The sequence below is a fragment of the Myotis myotis genome, unplaced genomic scaffold (assembly GCF_014108235.1).
Source record: "Myotis myotis isolate mMyoMyo1 unplaced genomic scaffold, mMyoMyo1.p scaffold_m19_p_12, whole genome shotgun sequence".
Taxonomy (NCBI): Eukaryota; Metazoa; Chordata; class Mammalia; order Chiroptera; family Vespertilionidae; genus Myotis; species Myotis myotis.
The window spans coordinates 44,814,946-44,828,618 of NW_023416316.1; the positions used below are offsets into that span (position 1 = coordinate 44,814,946).

The window sequence follows — 13,673 nt, forward strand, 5'->3', positions numbered from 1 at the left end:
CCCTGGTGGTCAGTGCCCGTCATAGCGACCGGTGGTTCTGCTGTTCAGTCAATTTGCATATTAGCCTTTTTTTATATATTCCCTGTGTTGTACACTATATCCCTGTGGCTTCTTTATCTAATAACTGGAAGTTTGTACTCTTATTCCCCTTCACATTTTTCACTTATTCCCCACCCCTTCCACTCTGGCAACCATCAGTTTGTTCTATCTGTGAGTCTGTTGCTCTTTTGTTTTGTTTATGTGTTTTTGTTTTGTTTTTTTAGATTCTACGTAGAAGTGAAATCATATGGTACAGTAGGTCCTCGGGTTACATTGGAGATCCGTTCCTATAGCACAACGTGACTCGGTTTTCGCCATAAGTCTGAGCCCACCCACATAAGCACCTACATCACTCACATGGGGCACATCCACAGCAGTAATGAAGTGAAACAGTAAAAAAAATTTAAAAGAAAGATAATTCCTGACCTTTACTTGTGGTAAATAAATAATAAAAAATCATAAAGTGCATACGTACATATGTTGAAGTTATGGAACTTTTTTTTTTTAATAAATAATGGGAAATGGCGACGTAACCACGGAACGACGTACATGGAGTCCGACGTAACCCGAGGACTGCTGTATTTGTCTGTGTCTGACTTCTGCCCTGAGTTCTTGCCTACGCTTTTAAGGTTTCTTTTTTTCAATTACAGATTACATTCATTATTATTTTCTGTTAGTTTCAGGTGCATAGTATAATGATTGGGCAGTCATACTTTACAAACTGGTCCCTATGAACACACCTCAGACACTGATTGCTCTATAATTTTTATACATAAAATAATTGACTCTGTTAATCGTTTGCCCTTGAAATTGTCGTTTCAGTTCATTCAGATTTTTTTTGAGCACTTACTACATGCTGGTCAGAGGTGCTGGGGATACAGGAATGAAAAAGAGCCAAACCTGTCTTCATGGCCTTCACAGTCTAGAGATTCTGCGAGAGGTGATAGTAGGTAGCTAAGAATGGAACTAATGTGGGGTGTTTTTTTGTTTGTTTGTGTTTTTTTTTTAATATATTTTATTGATTTTTTACAGAGAGGAATAGAGAGTCAGAAACATCGATGAGAGAGAAACATCAATCAGCTGCCTCCTGCACACTCCCTACTGGGGATGTGCCTGCAACCAAGGTACATGCCCTTGACCGGAATCGAACCTGGGACCCTTGAGTCCGCAGGTCGACGCTCTGTCCACTGAGCCAAACCAGTCAGGGCTGGGTGTTTTGTTTAAACCTCTACTTTCACTGTGGAGAGGGCCTTGTTATAGGTGACTGAGCCCTTGTGGTCTAATTCTATCCCTGCCACTGAGCAGTGGGTAAGTAAATCTCTTATGGTGTCTCATTCTCTATTTTGTGAGGGTAACAGCAGAAAGTTTTTGTGTGTACAGGTGTGTGCCCCCAGATAACATACTGTGTAATAATTACTATCACTAGTGGCATTCAGCTATCTTTCTGGGATCATTGATCTCCATCAGGATTTGGAAAAACACTTATTTACTCGTTTTTGGCTCATGTCCAAGATGCAGTTGTACCCACCCCATGAGGGAGCTCCTCAGTGGGGATGCCAAGAAGTTTCAGAGCGTGGGCCATGGAATATGACTTTGCTGAAATAGACCCAGAATTGACATACCTCATCTGTGGTGGGCCCTGATCCAGGCGTCATGGATGACTTCTCTTGGAATATTGGACCACAGAGAGGCCTAGGACGAATTCTCGACTGTCCAAGTTGTCTTCCATTGGCTGGCAGGAGGACCATGTCTTAAACTGATCCTTTTGATCACCTCTGGTTTTGTGGCGGTGGTGGGGAAGATAATGCTAAAAAGAGTGGTCACAGGAGAAGAAAACACTAATTTGAAAAAAATATAGGCACCTTTATGTTCCTTGCAGTATTATTTACAATAGCTAAAACATGGAAATAGCTTAAGTGCCCATTGGTAGATGAATGGATTAAAGAGATGGAAATTACTCAGCCGTTAAAAGGAAGGAACTCTTGAGGGCAGTATTATGCTAAGTGAAACAAGTCGGACGGAGAAGACAAATACCGTATGATTTCACTTATATGTGGAATCTTAAAAAAAAGCAATGAACAAACAAAATCATAGGAAGAACAGATGGGAAAGGTGTTGAGAGGAGTGCGAAATGGGTAAAGGGGGTCAATTGTATGGTGATGGATGGTAACTAGATTTACAGCGGTGTACACCTTGCAGTGTATCCAAACATCTATAATGTTGAACACCTGAAATATATGTAATCTGAATACCAATTTTATAATAATAATAATAATAATAATAATAATAATAATAATAGATGGCTGCTTATTGTGCCAGGCAAAGAACTGTGCTTTTACATGTATTGTTACATTTCACTCTCAGCTAATAATTATATCACATGGACCCATATTTGTCTGACTCCCATAACCTCTGCTTTTCCTATGATTGGGGATTCTCTTTCATTCTCAATTTATGGAATTGTACTTTTTCGCTAACTGGGATTTTAACTACCTAGGATTTTCTATGAAGTTTTGAATGTCCATTTACTTATGAAAATGGATGTTGGTTGGACATGTTTTAAGGGGGTTATATTTTAATGGCTTTGGGGGGTTAATGACTTGCTAGGTGCACCAGCCAGTAAGTAATGGAGAGCATCTGTTGGCTTCAGTAATAAATTTCAAACTTGTTCAGAATTCTGCTTATGTGCTAAATTTGAGTTTCTCCAGTGAGTACTTTTTGTATCTTAGATGATTTATATCTTTCTGGGGAATCATTTAGAGTATTTTTTTCTTTTAAACAAGTGGTCTTCATAAAGACGAGGGCAGATGGATATATATCACATTCAAACATCTGGAGCAGGCAGAGCAGTTCTGTTTGATGTTTGTTATAAAAATGGCACCGTCAAATACTAACAACTGTTTTATTCTGATCTTAGCATCATGTTGAAAACATTCCTTTTTTTCCCCCTTCTTTTCAACTCAGTATCATTGTACTGACTGGCAGAGACAGGAGAAGTAGATGTCCACACCCACTGACCCTGGTGCGATGCCCCACCCAGGGCCTTCGCCAGGGCCCGGACCCTCTCCTGGACCGATTCTCGGACCTAGTCCGGGACCTGGACCATCTCCAGGTTCCGTCCACAGTATGATGGGGCCAAGTCCTGGACCTCCAAGTGTCTCACACCCTATGCCGACGATGGCGTCTGCTGACTTCCCGCAGGAAGGCATGCATCAGATGCACAAGGTAAGAGGTTCTTCTCCTGTTCAGGCTCATCTTCTGTGTCGTGGATGGCTAATGTCCCTGATAACCCCTGCCCCTCTGTTTCTGCTGCTTTTACCAGAGAAGCTAGGTCTTTGTCTTACCCTGAATATTATTAAAAACATACCTTCTGAGGCTTGTTTATTGTTACAGATGTTGCACTAGTCAGGAAGATCAGATCGTGGCTTTTTAAAAAGAGAAGATAGACTATGCAGTTCTGATAGTTAAATTCTCTGGTGTATGGGTTGCAGCTATTTTGGCTTGATGAATAAGTGTATAAATGAATAAGTCTGACTATATGTGTTCAGTAACTTATATCATCCACAAATGAACATACTGAGAATTATTCTTTCTTTAAAATGTTGGTGTTTATTTTAAAAATTAGATCTCAAAGAGTAAAAGGAACATGAGTCCCTTCCTAAAGATTTTAGGTAGTTTCTAGGGAGGCCCTTGCAGGCACTTGGCTGTCTCTCAGTGGCTACATTCTGGGAGAAGGGCCTGATTTAGCTGAGCTCGGGGCCAGCCGTCTGTTTCTGGACTGTTATAATGATCCTCTGTTTGTGAGACTTGGATTGTTGCTGTGGGGATGGTCATACTGGGACAGTTTTGGCATTAGGCCTTCACAGGACATGCAAAGAAGAGAGAACAGCCTTTGGAGCAAGTAAATAAGAGCCTCTGAGACAATTTGCCTTGAAAGTCAGCAAAAGTCAAGGAAACTCTGTGAGGACACTGCCTATTACCTGAAGGTCGTGTCTGATGAGACAGTAGAGGTTTTACGTCCCCTGTGGATGACATTACGGGGATAGGGTGGTGGGATGCCTCTTAATGTTAAATAGACAAAACATGGGAGATACTGGGTTAAAATGGAAAGATTTCTGCAAAAAAGAGCAAGTCTTTCTTCTAATTGTGTGGGACTGTAGGTCAATTTTAAACTAAGGCATTGGAGACCAAAAGAAAAGACTCACTTCTTTACAAATTTTGTAATTTGATGATTTTCAAATCAGAAAAGTAACATAGTGCTTATTTTGAAAAATGAAACCATACTGAGATAAAGGAAATGGTTAATCCTGGCTCTACCCCAGTTGACAGCTTTTCACACCTTACTTTTCTCCATGCTCAGTAAAAATCATACACAGGTGTGATTTTTTAAAATAATTTTTCTTTCACCATAATAGAATCATATTCCTACTTAATTACTCTGCAACTTTCTTCTTTGCATTTAAAAATATATTGTGAATATCCCTATAATGTTCCCAAGTTCTCTCTCCTTTTATTTTTAGAAAAAGAAAAACAAACACATTTTTAGCTTGTCAGGTAGCTGATGAAATGAAACTGTTTTTTATATCATATTTTTAGCAGACATATTGAACATATAGACAGACTGAAGTCATTAAATTGTCTTCTGCTCATATTAAATTAATTTGGGAGTTGTATTATAGATCTGATCTGTCACTTGTAAAACCTTAGTCCAGATGGGTTAAATAATTTCAGAATGGGTTAAGGATGTCTCACCTCCAAAATGAAAGATAAAATGTGAAGGACATATTTAGCTAATCTCTATGATTATTTAAGCATTTAAAAGTTAGCTGGCGCTAGCCGGTTTGGCTCAGTGGATAGAGCATCGGCCTGCAAACTGAAAGGTCCCAGGTTCAATTCCAGTCAAGGGCACATGCCTGGGTTGTAGGCTCGATCCCCAGTGGGGGACTTGCAGGAGGCAGCTGCGCCATGAGTCTCTCTCATCATGGATGTTTCTCTCTCTCTCTCCCTCTTCCTACCTCTCTGCAATCAATAAAAATATATTTTAAAAAACGTTAGCTGTATAAATAAGTGTTGGGTCAGTGTTACATTTTTGCACTGGGTTGTTTTTATTAATAATTATCTCTTCCAGCCCCTTCTGTTCACATGTCCTCATATTCTCTACCCTCATCTAAACTCTGTTTTGTTTGGTTTTGCTCTCATTCTGCAAGGTGTGCATTTTTTTTGGCCAATCTGGTTCTCCTGAACCCCCAGCCCGTCAGATAATTCCCTGGGTGAGGACGGGTTTAGTGCCTAAGTTCACACCTGCTGGCCAGATGCCTTCGCTTTCTTACTCTTTTTATGGACAGCTGTCTTCCTTGTCTTTCTCCCCCTTCTCCCTCTGAGCGTCAGCTTTTTGCTTTGCAGCATTACTGGAAATAAATAAACAAGTGGCCTAAATGCATCTGCTGTGTTGCTTTGATTTCCTCCCTATTATTACTATTTAACACACTCAGAGACACTCTTTATACCAAACCCTTCCCATTTTTCTTCTGAACATCCTCTTTATGGTACATTTTTCCTCTTTTCAAGTGCATGCTTTTGACTCTGCAGAAATTAACTTTCCTTTCTCCAAAACTGCAAACATTCATGCTTTCTTGCTTGAAGTTATTTGGTTTCTATAAACTCCTGGAAATATTCCTTTCAGGCTGTTTTTGAAAATTGCTGTTGCAGTTTGCAGAGGAATCGACTTTGCCTTTCCCAAACACATGCTCCGATGCCCAATTCTGGATTGGATTAACGTCCGCTCAATAGCTGTTTATTGTGTGTCTGTTATGTACTAGGCCTCAAGTCCTGTTCCCAGACCCTGTGTTCTTAATTTTTCCCCAAACTGTGCCTTTAACCTTTTTCAGTCTTGCCCCCCTCTGTGGCACAGCTTCATCTGTTTCACTGCCCTTCCCTTTCAGTGGTCACCCCATTCTCTGCTCTACCCAGTCTGTTTCTCTTTTCCCAACTGCCATGGAACTTTCTGGTTTCAACTTTTCAACTTTCCGTAGTCCCTTCCGCTCTGATGACAAAAAATTACCCAACAAATCGATCATCACAGACATTAAAATAGTCTTCCTTCAGACTTGAGACTAACTTCATCACAGGGCAGGTTTCAGGACTTAAGAAGGTATGGAAGAACAGCTTTTATTTGTACACCTTGTGAGCAGAATTTTATTTTTACTTTCAGGTTTTGACATTATAGGAAAAATTCAACTGTTTATACTCTTAACTTTTGACTTAACAGGTAGTTTTGATGATCCTATTGATGTAGTCTTTTTAATTTTTTTGTCCCCACCTCTAAAATATATGTAATATATTATAATAATACAGTGGGGCCTTGACTTACGAGTTTAATTCATTCCGTGACGGAGCTCGTAACTCAGATTACTCGTATGTCAAATCAGTTTTCACCATTACAATGACACCTGATGCTGGGCTGATGTTGTGGCGTTCACTGTGACATTCGCTGCGCCAACTAGCGGTGGGGTATCTGAAGCTGGCTCATAACCCGAATTTTAGCTCGCAACTCAAAGCAAAAAATCAGCCGAGGGACGGCTCGTATCTCGAAAAACTCGTTAGTCGGGATGCTCGTAAGTCAAGGCCCCACTGTATGTGTAATGTAGGTGTAAAAATATATGACTATTGTATGGGTGATAGGTGATTGTGCCACCGTTTTGAGGACTTTAGAGAGGGGACTTACAACTCCAGATAGAGATGCTCTATATGAAGGAGGTATCTAACAGCGGTGCTTCGCCTGTTTCAGCCCATGGATGGCATGCACGACAAGGGCATTGTAGAAGACATCCACTGCGGGTCCATGAAGGGCACCGGCATGCGACCACCTCACCCCGGGATGGGCCCGCCCCAGAGTCCGATGGATCAACACAGCCAAGGTCTGTAACGCTACATGCCTGATTTTGGCTTCAAACCGTAGTCGTTCGTCTTTCATATTGGTTATTTTAACTGTGACTTCCAAAGAACATGTCAGAGGAGGAGTGAATCCAGCAGGTGTCTTTTCTCTATAGAAATCACCCTCAGTCCCCACCAACGCCACTTGATTATTCATGTGGTAACTTTTACTAACAAAATCCTAGTAATTTCACCAGCTTCCGCTAGCTAGCAGAGGGCCCTATGTACTTCATTCGGAATCTTTATCATGATCTAGTGAGGTGAATTATATCACCCTGGTTTTATAGATGGGATAAAAGAGAATTTACTTTGTTTTCCCAATTTCCACCACCTGTAAGTGACAGGGCCGGGAGGAGGATCCTGGTCTGCCTCCCAACAACATGTGAAGGCACAATGCGCCACCTGAGTCCCTCAAACTGCACATTCATACATACATTGCCTGAAAGGTGCCCTTTTTGGCAGTGGAATTACCTGTCATTGCTGGTGGGTAGTTGTATTAGTCTCCTAGGCCTGCCGTAACAAATTACCACAAACTGGGTGGCTTCAAACAATGGAAAATCATTCTTTCACAGGAGACTAGAAGTCTGAAATCAAGGTACCAGCAGGGCCGTGCACTCTGAGGACTGTAGGAAGAATTTGTTGCCTCTTCCTAGCTTCTGTAGATTCTCAACATCCTTGGAATTCTTTGGCTTGCTGATCTATCCCTCCTATCTCTGTCTTGGTCTCCACATGACATTTTTCCTGTGTGTCTGTGTCTGTTTCCAGATTTCCCTCCTCTCATAAAGATACCGGTCATCAGATTAGGACCTACTCTAATTCACTATGACCTCATCCTTTTAAAATATATATATATTTTTATTGATTTCAGAGAGGAAGGGAGAGGGAGAAAGAGATAGAAGCATCAATGATGAGAGAGAATCCTCAATCAGCTGCCTCCCACGGAGCCCCTTACGGGGTATCAGAGCCCACAACCCAGGCATGTGCCCTAACTGGGAATCGAACTGTTATCTCCTGGCTCATAGATCAATGCTCAACCACTGAGCCATGCTGGCTGGGCAACCTCATCTTAATTACATCTGCAAGGATCCTATTCCCAAATAAGGTTACATTCACAGGAACTAGGGGTTAGGGTTTCAAACTTATCTTTGTAGAGGGCACAATTCAACCCACAATAATGGCCAAATCAATATATGGACTATTTCTCTTCTTCTTGGTGCCTTTTCCCCTCACTGTTGGAGGCATGTAAAGATACCTCAAAGTCTTTTGAATACAATGTAACTTGTTTTCAGAATCATGGTATGGTCATTAAACATGCAAGGGGCATGGGTTATTCTAGCACTAATTAACCCCAGTATGTTGATATTCTAATTCAAAGTTTATGGTTTATGCATTCTTTTGTATACTCCTATGTAATTTAATATATACTAGTATGAGCTTTCTTCTCCATCCATGATTAGGCCTCCAACCACCTGAGAGAAGGTTTTCGAGTGTAAAGATTTAGAAAAATGTAGTCAATTTTATCCTATCTAATAAAGAGGGAATATGCTAATTGACCCTCACACCATTGCAAAGATGGCAGCACCCACAGCCAATAAGGAGGGAATATGCTAATTGCTGTCCCACCCTCAAAAGATGGCGGCGCCCACAGCCAATAAGGAGGGAATATGCTAATTGACTGCCCCGCCCTCAAAGATGGAAAGTCATGGTGGCATAGAAGTGTGTCTTCATTAATATGCAAACAGGGTTGTGAATATCCCAGACTCTGATCTGAATTTTGATAACAGGTAGGTATGGTTGTTGCAGATGACTCACAAAATCTCGACCATGTCAGAAAAGCATCCTGAAAAAGTCTTGGGATGTTTTACAGTCCAGGAAGAAAAAAAATTGACCCATTTAGTGTTAAGAATGAATTAAAATTCTAAGGAGCTAGGTGTGTTCACAGAGCTAATGTAGCTCTAATTTTTAATACTTGGGAAGTGCAGATGAGCTGTATTCAGTGCTTGGCAAAGCCATGTGCTTCCTCTATCTGTTCTGGCTTTGTAGTGCCTCTAACTGTGGGCCATGGGAAAACTCCAAAATGCGTGAATTTTAATGGAGTATTTTTACTTTTATGTATCTTCAAATTTCTCTCATTGCTTGGCTCCTTTCATCAACTTAAGAATGATGATTTTTCTTGGATTCTCCAACACTTGGCACCAATGTGTATGTAGCACATAACTGGATACATACTTAGTAAATTTTGTTCAATTAGGTAGAGAAGTGAACTTATGCACTCAGAAATCAACAATTTTAAATAAATCTTCATTTTTATATTATTTCAGTAAATTATAATTACTTTGAAATGCAGGGGCCTGCATTAAGTGGAGTCGAAATTAGCATGTAATATTTTTCTCTAAAATAGTAAAAGTGCGTTATAGGCCAGGGAATGAATTATTTAAACATGTATTTTTGACAAAGTAGTATTGGTATAATGCAGTCTTATTTAGTATAATGATTTTAAAAGACTTTAGACTCTATAATAACATGTATCTTTAAAAACCCTAGTGTAGAGAGCCATTTATAAACACATAGGTACAGAGAGATGTGGTATTGATCAGAAACCTGCCAGCTTTAACTACCTAGCAACCTATTAAGTTATTTTAAGTGATTGGTTGAGAAGCAAAACCATTTCTTTCAATAAATGCTGAATTGTGTACCTTATGGTACCAATGATAACATTGTTTATTTTTAGTTCTTGGGTAAAAAAAAAAGTCTTCAAAGGCAAGTATATAATATTTCGTGTTTGCATGTGTGAGTGTGTGTGTGTATAGAGAAAATTCATATAAAATTGGCACTTATAAGTTCAAGATTATTAAAAGGAGAAAGATGATTGTGTCGCTCTGAGGCAAGGTGAAACTAGGGAGTAATGGCCTTTGAGGACGAGGAAAAGAAAACTGCCACATTTTGACTGCTTTTGAATGAGCATATCAAACTAGATTTCAAAAAGAGCAGATTCTGTATCAACATTGTCATCCTCAGACAAATACTCACACTTGGGCAATTTCCTCACTTTGTTTCTTCAACTAAAGATAATTGCCAAAATACTTTGTTTCATTGTTTAGATTCTGTTTTACCTAAAGTTTATTGAATGCTAGTCATTTAGAACAAAAAATTCTCTTTATCTGAATCACTGTCACATCCTATATAATAAAAGCCTAATATGCTAAATGTCCAGTCATCTGGTCCTTAGTTCAACCAATCAAGCATAACATGCTAATGATATGCTAAGGTTGCTCAACCGTTCGCTATGATGTGCACTGACCACTAGGGGGCAGACAGTTGACCAGCCGACCAGTCACCATGACATGCATTGACCACCAGGGGCAGATGCTCCGACTGGTAGGTTAGCTTGCTGCTGGTGTCCGGCCAATCGGGACTGAGCAAGACGGGCTGGACATGTCCTGGAGCCCTCCCGCAGTCTCTCCCAGGCTGGCCAACCTCCTGCGTCCCTCCCTGGCCCTGATCATGCACTGGTGGGGTCCCTTGGCCTGGCCTGCGCCCTCTCACAATCCGGGACCCCTCAGGGATGTTGGAGAACCAGTTTTGTCCCTATCCCGCAGGGACCCCACCAGGCCGAGGGACCCCACTGGTGCATGAATTTGTGCACCAGGCCTCTAGTCTTTAATATCATTCTGTGATAGAATGATTCTATTGACATCCCCTATAAATTCTAGGAAGCGATTTTCCCACCTTCAGTTTCTTCTTATTAAATTTGAGGTAAAATTTTGTTTATTGATTAATTATGGAAAGTGATCTTTATTCTACTTTCAGTTTCTTTTTTAACCAGCTTAAAGTAAAATTAATTATTGTGCATAATGTAACTGTCTCACATTCATAACTTTGCTCACAAAGTTCACAGTTTACACAAGATGTGATAAACAATTTTATATAGTTAAGACTGGATTGTTCATTATGTTTTGGTTCATTATGTTAGGCATCCTCTGATTTATCATAAGTAAGCTGTAATTGATAACCTTAGGAAATAGGAGAGACCAGAGGCAGGAGACATATGACCCATTTTAACACCTTCTACTATGAGTGTCATTAGCTTTGGTAGGAAGTTTTTCTCCCTGTGATAGGTGCAGGGTTGGCCAAAAGGTGCCTGGAAGGTGCTTTTATAATGAACAAAAGCTTTGCACCAGCATTACAATTAGAGAGCTAAGCCTCATTAAAAAAGGAAGAATGTTGTTAATGATGAAGATAGGTGTATGTTATTGGAATTAAATTTCTGTTGGCTTTGCAGGCTGCTTTCAGGGGCATTTTCTTGGCTAACTTATATGACCGACTAGAGCCCTGATGGCTGTGTGGTTTTGTGCTCCTCATGGAGGAGGGATTTGGGGAACGAGGGTAGTTCTTCATTTCTCTTCAGGACAGGATTTCTATGAAAGTTCTACTGGTCACCAATTGATCCAACAAACCCTACTCTCGTCTTAGGGGATCAAGCTAAATGTGTTTCCCTTTCCCACTGTCAATCTGAGGTGAAAGTAGCTGTGTCCTTTCCTTTCTGTAGTCTGGTGAAGGGCGATGTGAGTCCCCAGCCTGTGGCAGCCACAGTCTCAGGTCGCAATGGTCCCACATAGGTGCACAAAGCTGTTTCAGCTCAAACTCAACAAAGGTTCAAACACACAGCACTTGTCCAATAAACACCTAGGTGCTGACCTTTATTATAATTATGACACAAGTCCATTTATTAAAGAGCAGAGACCTTTCATCTGATCTTTTATATTGTGTCTGAGGACACCTTTGACTTCATTAATTAGCACTTGGTTTGAAGTCAGGGCAACCTCTCAGATTGCAGTCGGCCGCTTTGTGCTCACCTTCATCTTGGGTCTCCCTCCAGCAACACGCAGTCATAGGTTTTGCTAGGAATTCGGTGGCTGAGCTATACCGTTCAACTCCTGAAACAAGTTCCTTGTAATTTTTGTTCATTTTGCCTTTTCTTCCTCAAGAAAAGTATTCTTAAACTTCCCATTTAGATCTTTTACAACCCAAACTGTTTACTCTCATTTTTATGTATTGTGGTCTTCAGAAGATTTTTGAAACTTTTAAGTCTTTAAAAAACAAAGTTAATAATATTTTTATCCAACAGTTAATATTAGACCCTAGAAAGAACCCAGTGACATGAGCACTGGCAGGGGATCCTTAGAGTGTAAACCCCCAGCTCCGTACTCCTCCCCGGGGTCACGTGGAGGCAAGTTACTCACTTTATATACCAGAGCTCCTGCATGAGATTAATCTTCAGGCACCCGCTGCAGCAGCTGGCTCAACAGCACAGCCCTTACTGGCTGCCTTCCCTTCCTTAGCTCACCTTTCCATCCCCTGCCAGTGCCCTTGCTCCTTCCAGGGGCGTCACCTGCACTCCATCCTTCCGCCAGGCTGTTTCCAGGGAGAACTCAACGAAGACAACATGCACGGTGCCGTGTACACGCCTACAGCAGTGCCGACCCTCGATGATTGCAGACTATTCCTAATGTGCATACCAAGCCACGTAATGTTTGCCTCCGTAAGAGACGCTTCATTTCACATGGTGACATAGCAGACACCTGCGGGTTTTGTTTCGAGGTTGGAGCTCCTTTTAATGTGTGAGACTTACCCCCAGGTGCCTTCCTGTAGGTGGACAGCAGCCACTAGCAGTTTACCTTAGAGGACACATGGTGGCTATTGGTCACTTGAAACGTAGCTGGTCTGAATCGAGATGGTGAACAAAAGGATGCCGATGTCTCTTTACCAATTGTTACATTTTGAAATGATAATATCTTGGGTACGTTGACTTAAATGAAATGTATTATTAACATTAGTTTTATCTGCTTCTTTTACTTTTTAATGTAACTACTAGAAAAATTTAAATTATATATATGTGATATATATAAATTTTGTTATATAATAATGTGATGATTACATTATGTACATTTTAAATTTCTATCAGACAGTGCTGTTGTAGAAAATTACCAAAATATTCAGGAATGCCTCTCTTCCAGGGTCATCAGGGGCAGCCTGTGATTTCCTTTTGTGTTTTCTTCTAGGTTATATGTCACCACACCCATCTCCCCTGGGAGCTGCAGAGCATATCTCCAGCCCTATGTCATCAGGAGGAGGCCCTACCCCACCCCAGATGCCACCGAACCAGCCAGGGCCCCTCATCCCTGGCGATCCGCAGGCGATGAACCAGCCCAACAGAGGTCCCTCGCCTTTCAGTCCTGTCCAGCTGCATCAGCTGCGGGCTCAGATTTTAGCTTACAAAATGCTGGCCCGGGGCCAGCACCTTCCCGAAACGCTGCAGCTCGCAGTCCAGGGGAAAAGGACGTTGCCTGGCATGCAGCAGCAGCAGCAGCCACCGCCGCCGCAGCAGCCGCCGCCCCAGCCGCAGCAGCCGCAGCAGCAGGCCCTTGTTAACTTCAACAGACCATCTGGTAGGTTAATATGCAACCACATGAATCATGTGATGGTCCAACTCGGAGGAGAAAGACTGCTGATGGCGCAGAAGCACTGGGTTGGTAGAAGCCCAGGGCTGTCTCAGCCTTTCGCTGTACCTGGCCGGCCGGTTCCCTTGCCTTGCTTTACTTAGTTGGCCCAGATTCCTGGTCTTTTCTGCTGTTTGAGCTTCTCAACCTTTGGGGACTCTGGTGCAAGCTGTAGACCTGGGCAAAAGGCACTGTCTCCTG

The 13,673-nt window shown here is 41.5% G+C and overlaps 1 protein-coding gene across 17 annotated transcripts in view; it reads left to right on the top strand.

Annotated features, from left to right (window-relative positions):
• SMARCA2 (SWI/SNF related, matrix associated, actin dependent regulator of chromatin, subfamily a, member 2) overlaps positions 1 to 13,673 on the top strand; it is a 181,735-nt gene that overhangs the window by 12,402 nt on the left and 155,660 nt on the right. For 7 of the 17 annotated variants that reach the window (XR_004971289.1, XR_004971288.1, XR_004971287.1 and 4 more), the window contains exons 1-3: positions 3,040 to 3,264; positions 6,827 to 6,956; positions 13,035 to 13,421. Coding sequence is in view for 12 of the 17 variants with exons in the window: in XM_036330957.1 (XP_036186850.1) it covers positions 3,040 to 3,264; positions 6,827 to 6,956; positions 13,035 to 13,421 (742 nt within the window). In the remaining 5 variants the exon portion in view is untranslated. Of the gene's footprint in view, positions 1 to 3,003; positions 3,265 to 6,824; positions 6,957 to 12,386; positions 12,515 to 12,624; positions 12,773 to 13,034; positions 13,422 to 13,673 lie in introns of those variants that run through there. The other 10 variants (XM_036330951.1, XM_036330954.1, XM_036330953.1 and 7 more) reach the window with 5 other exon arrangements.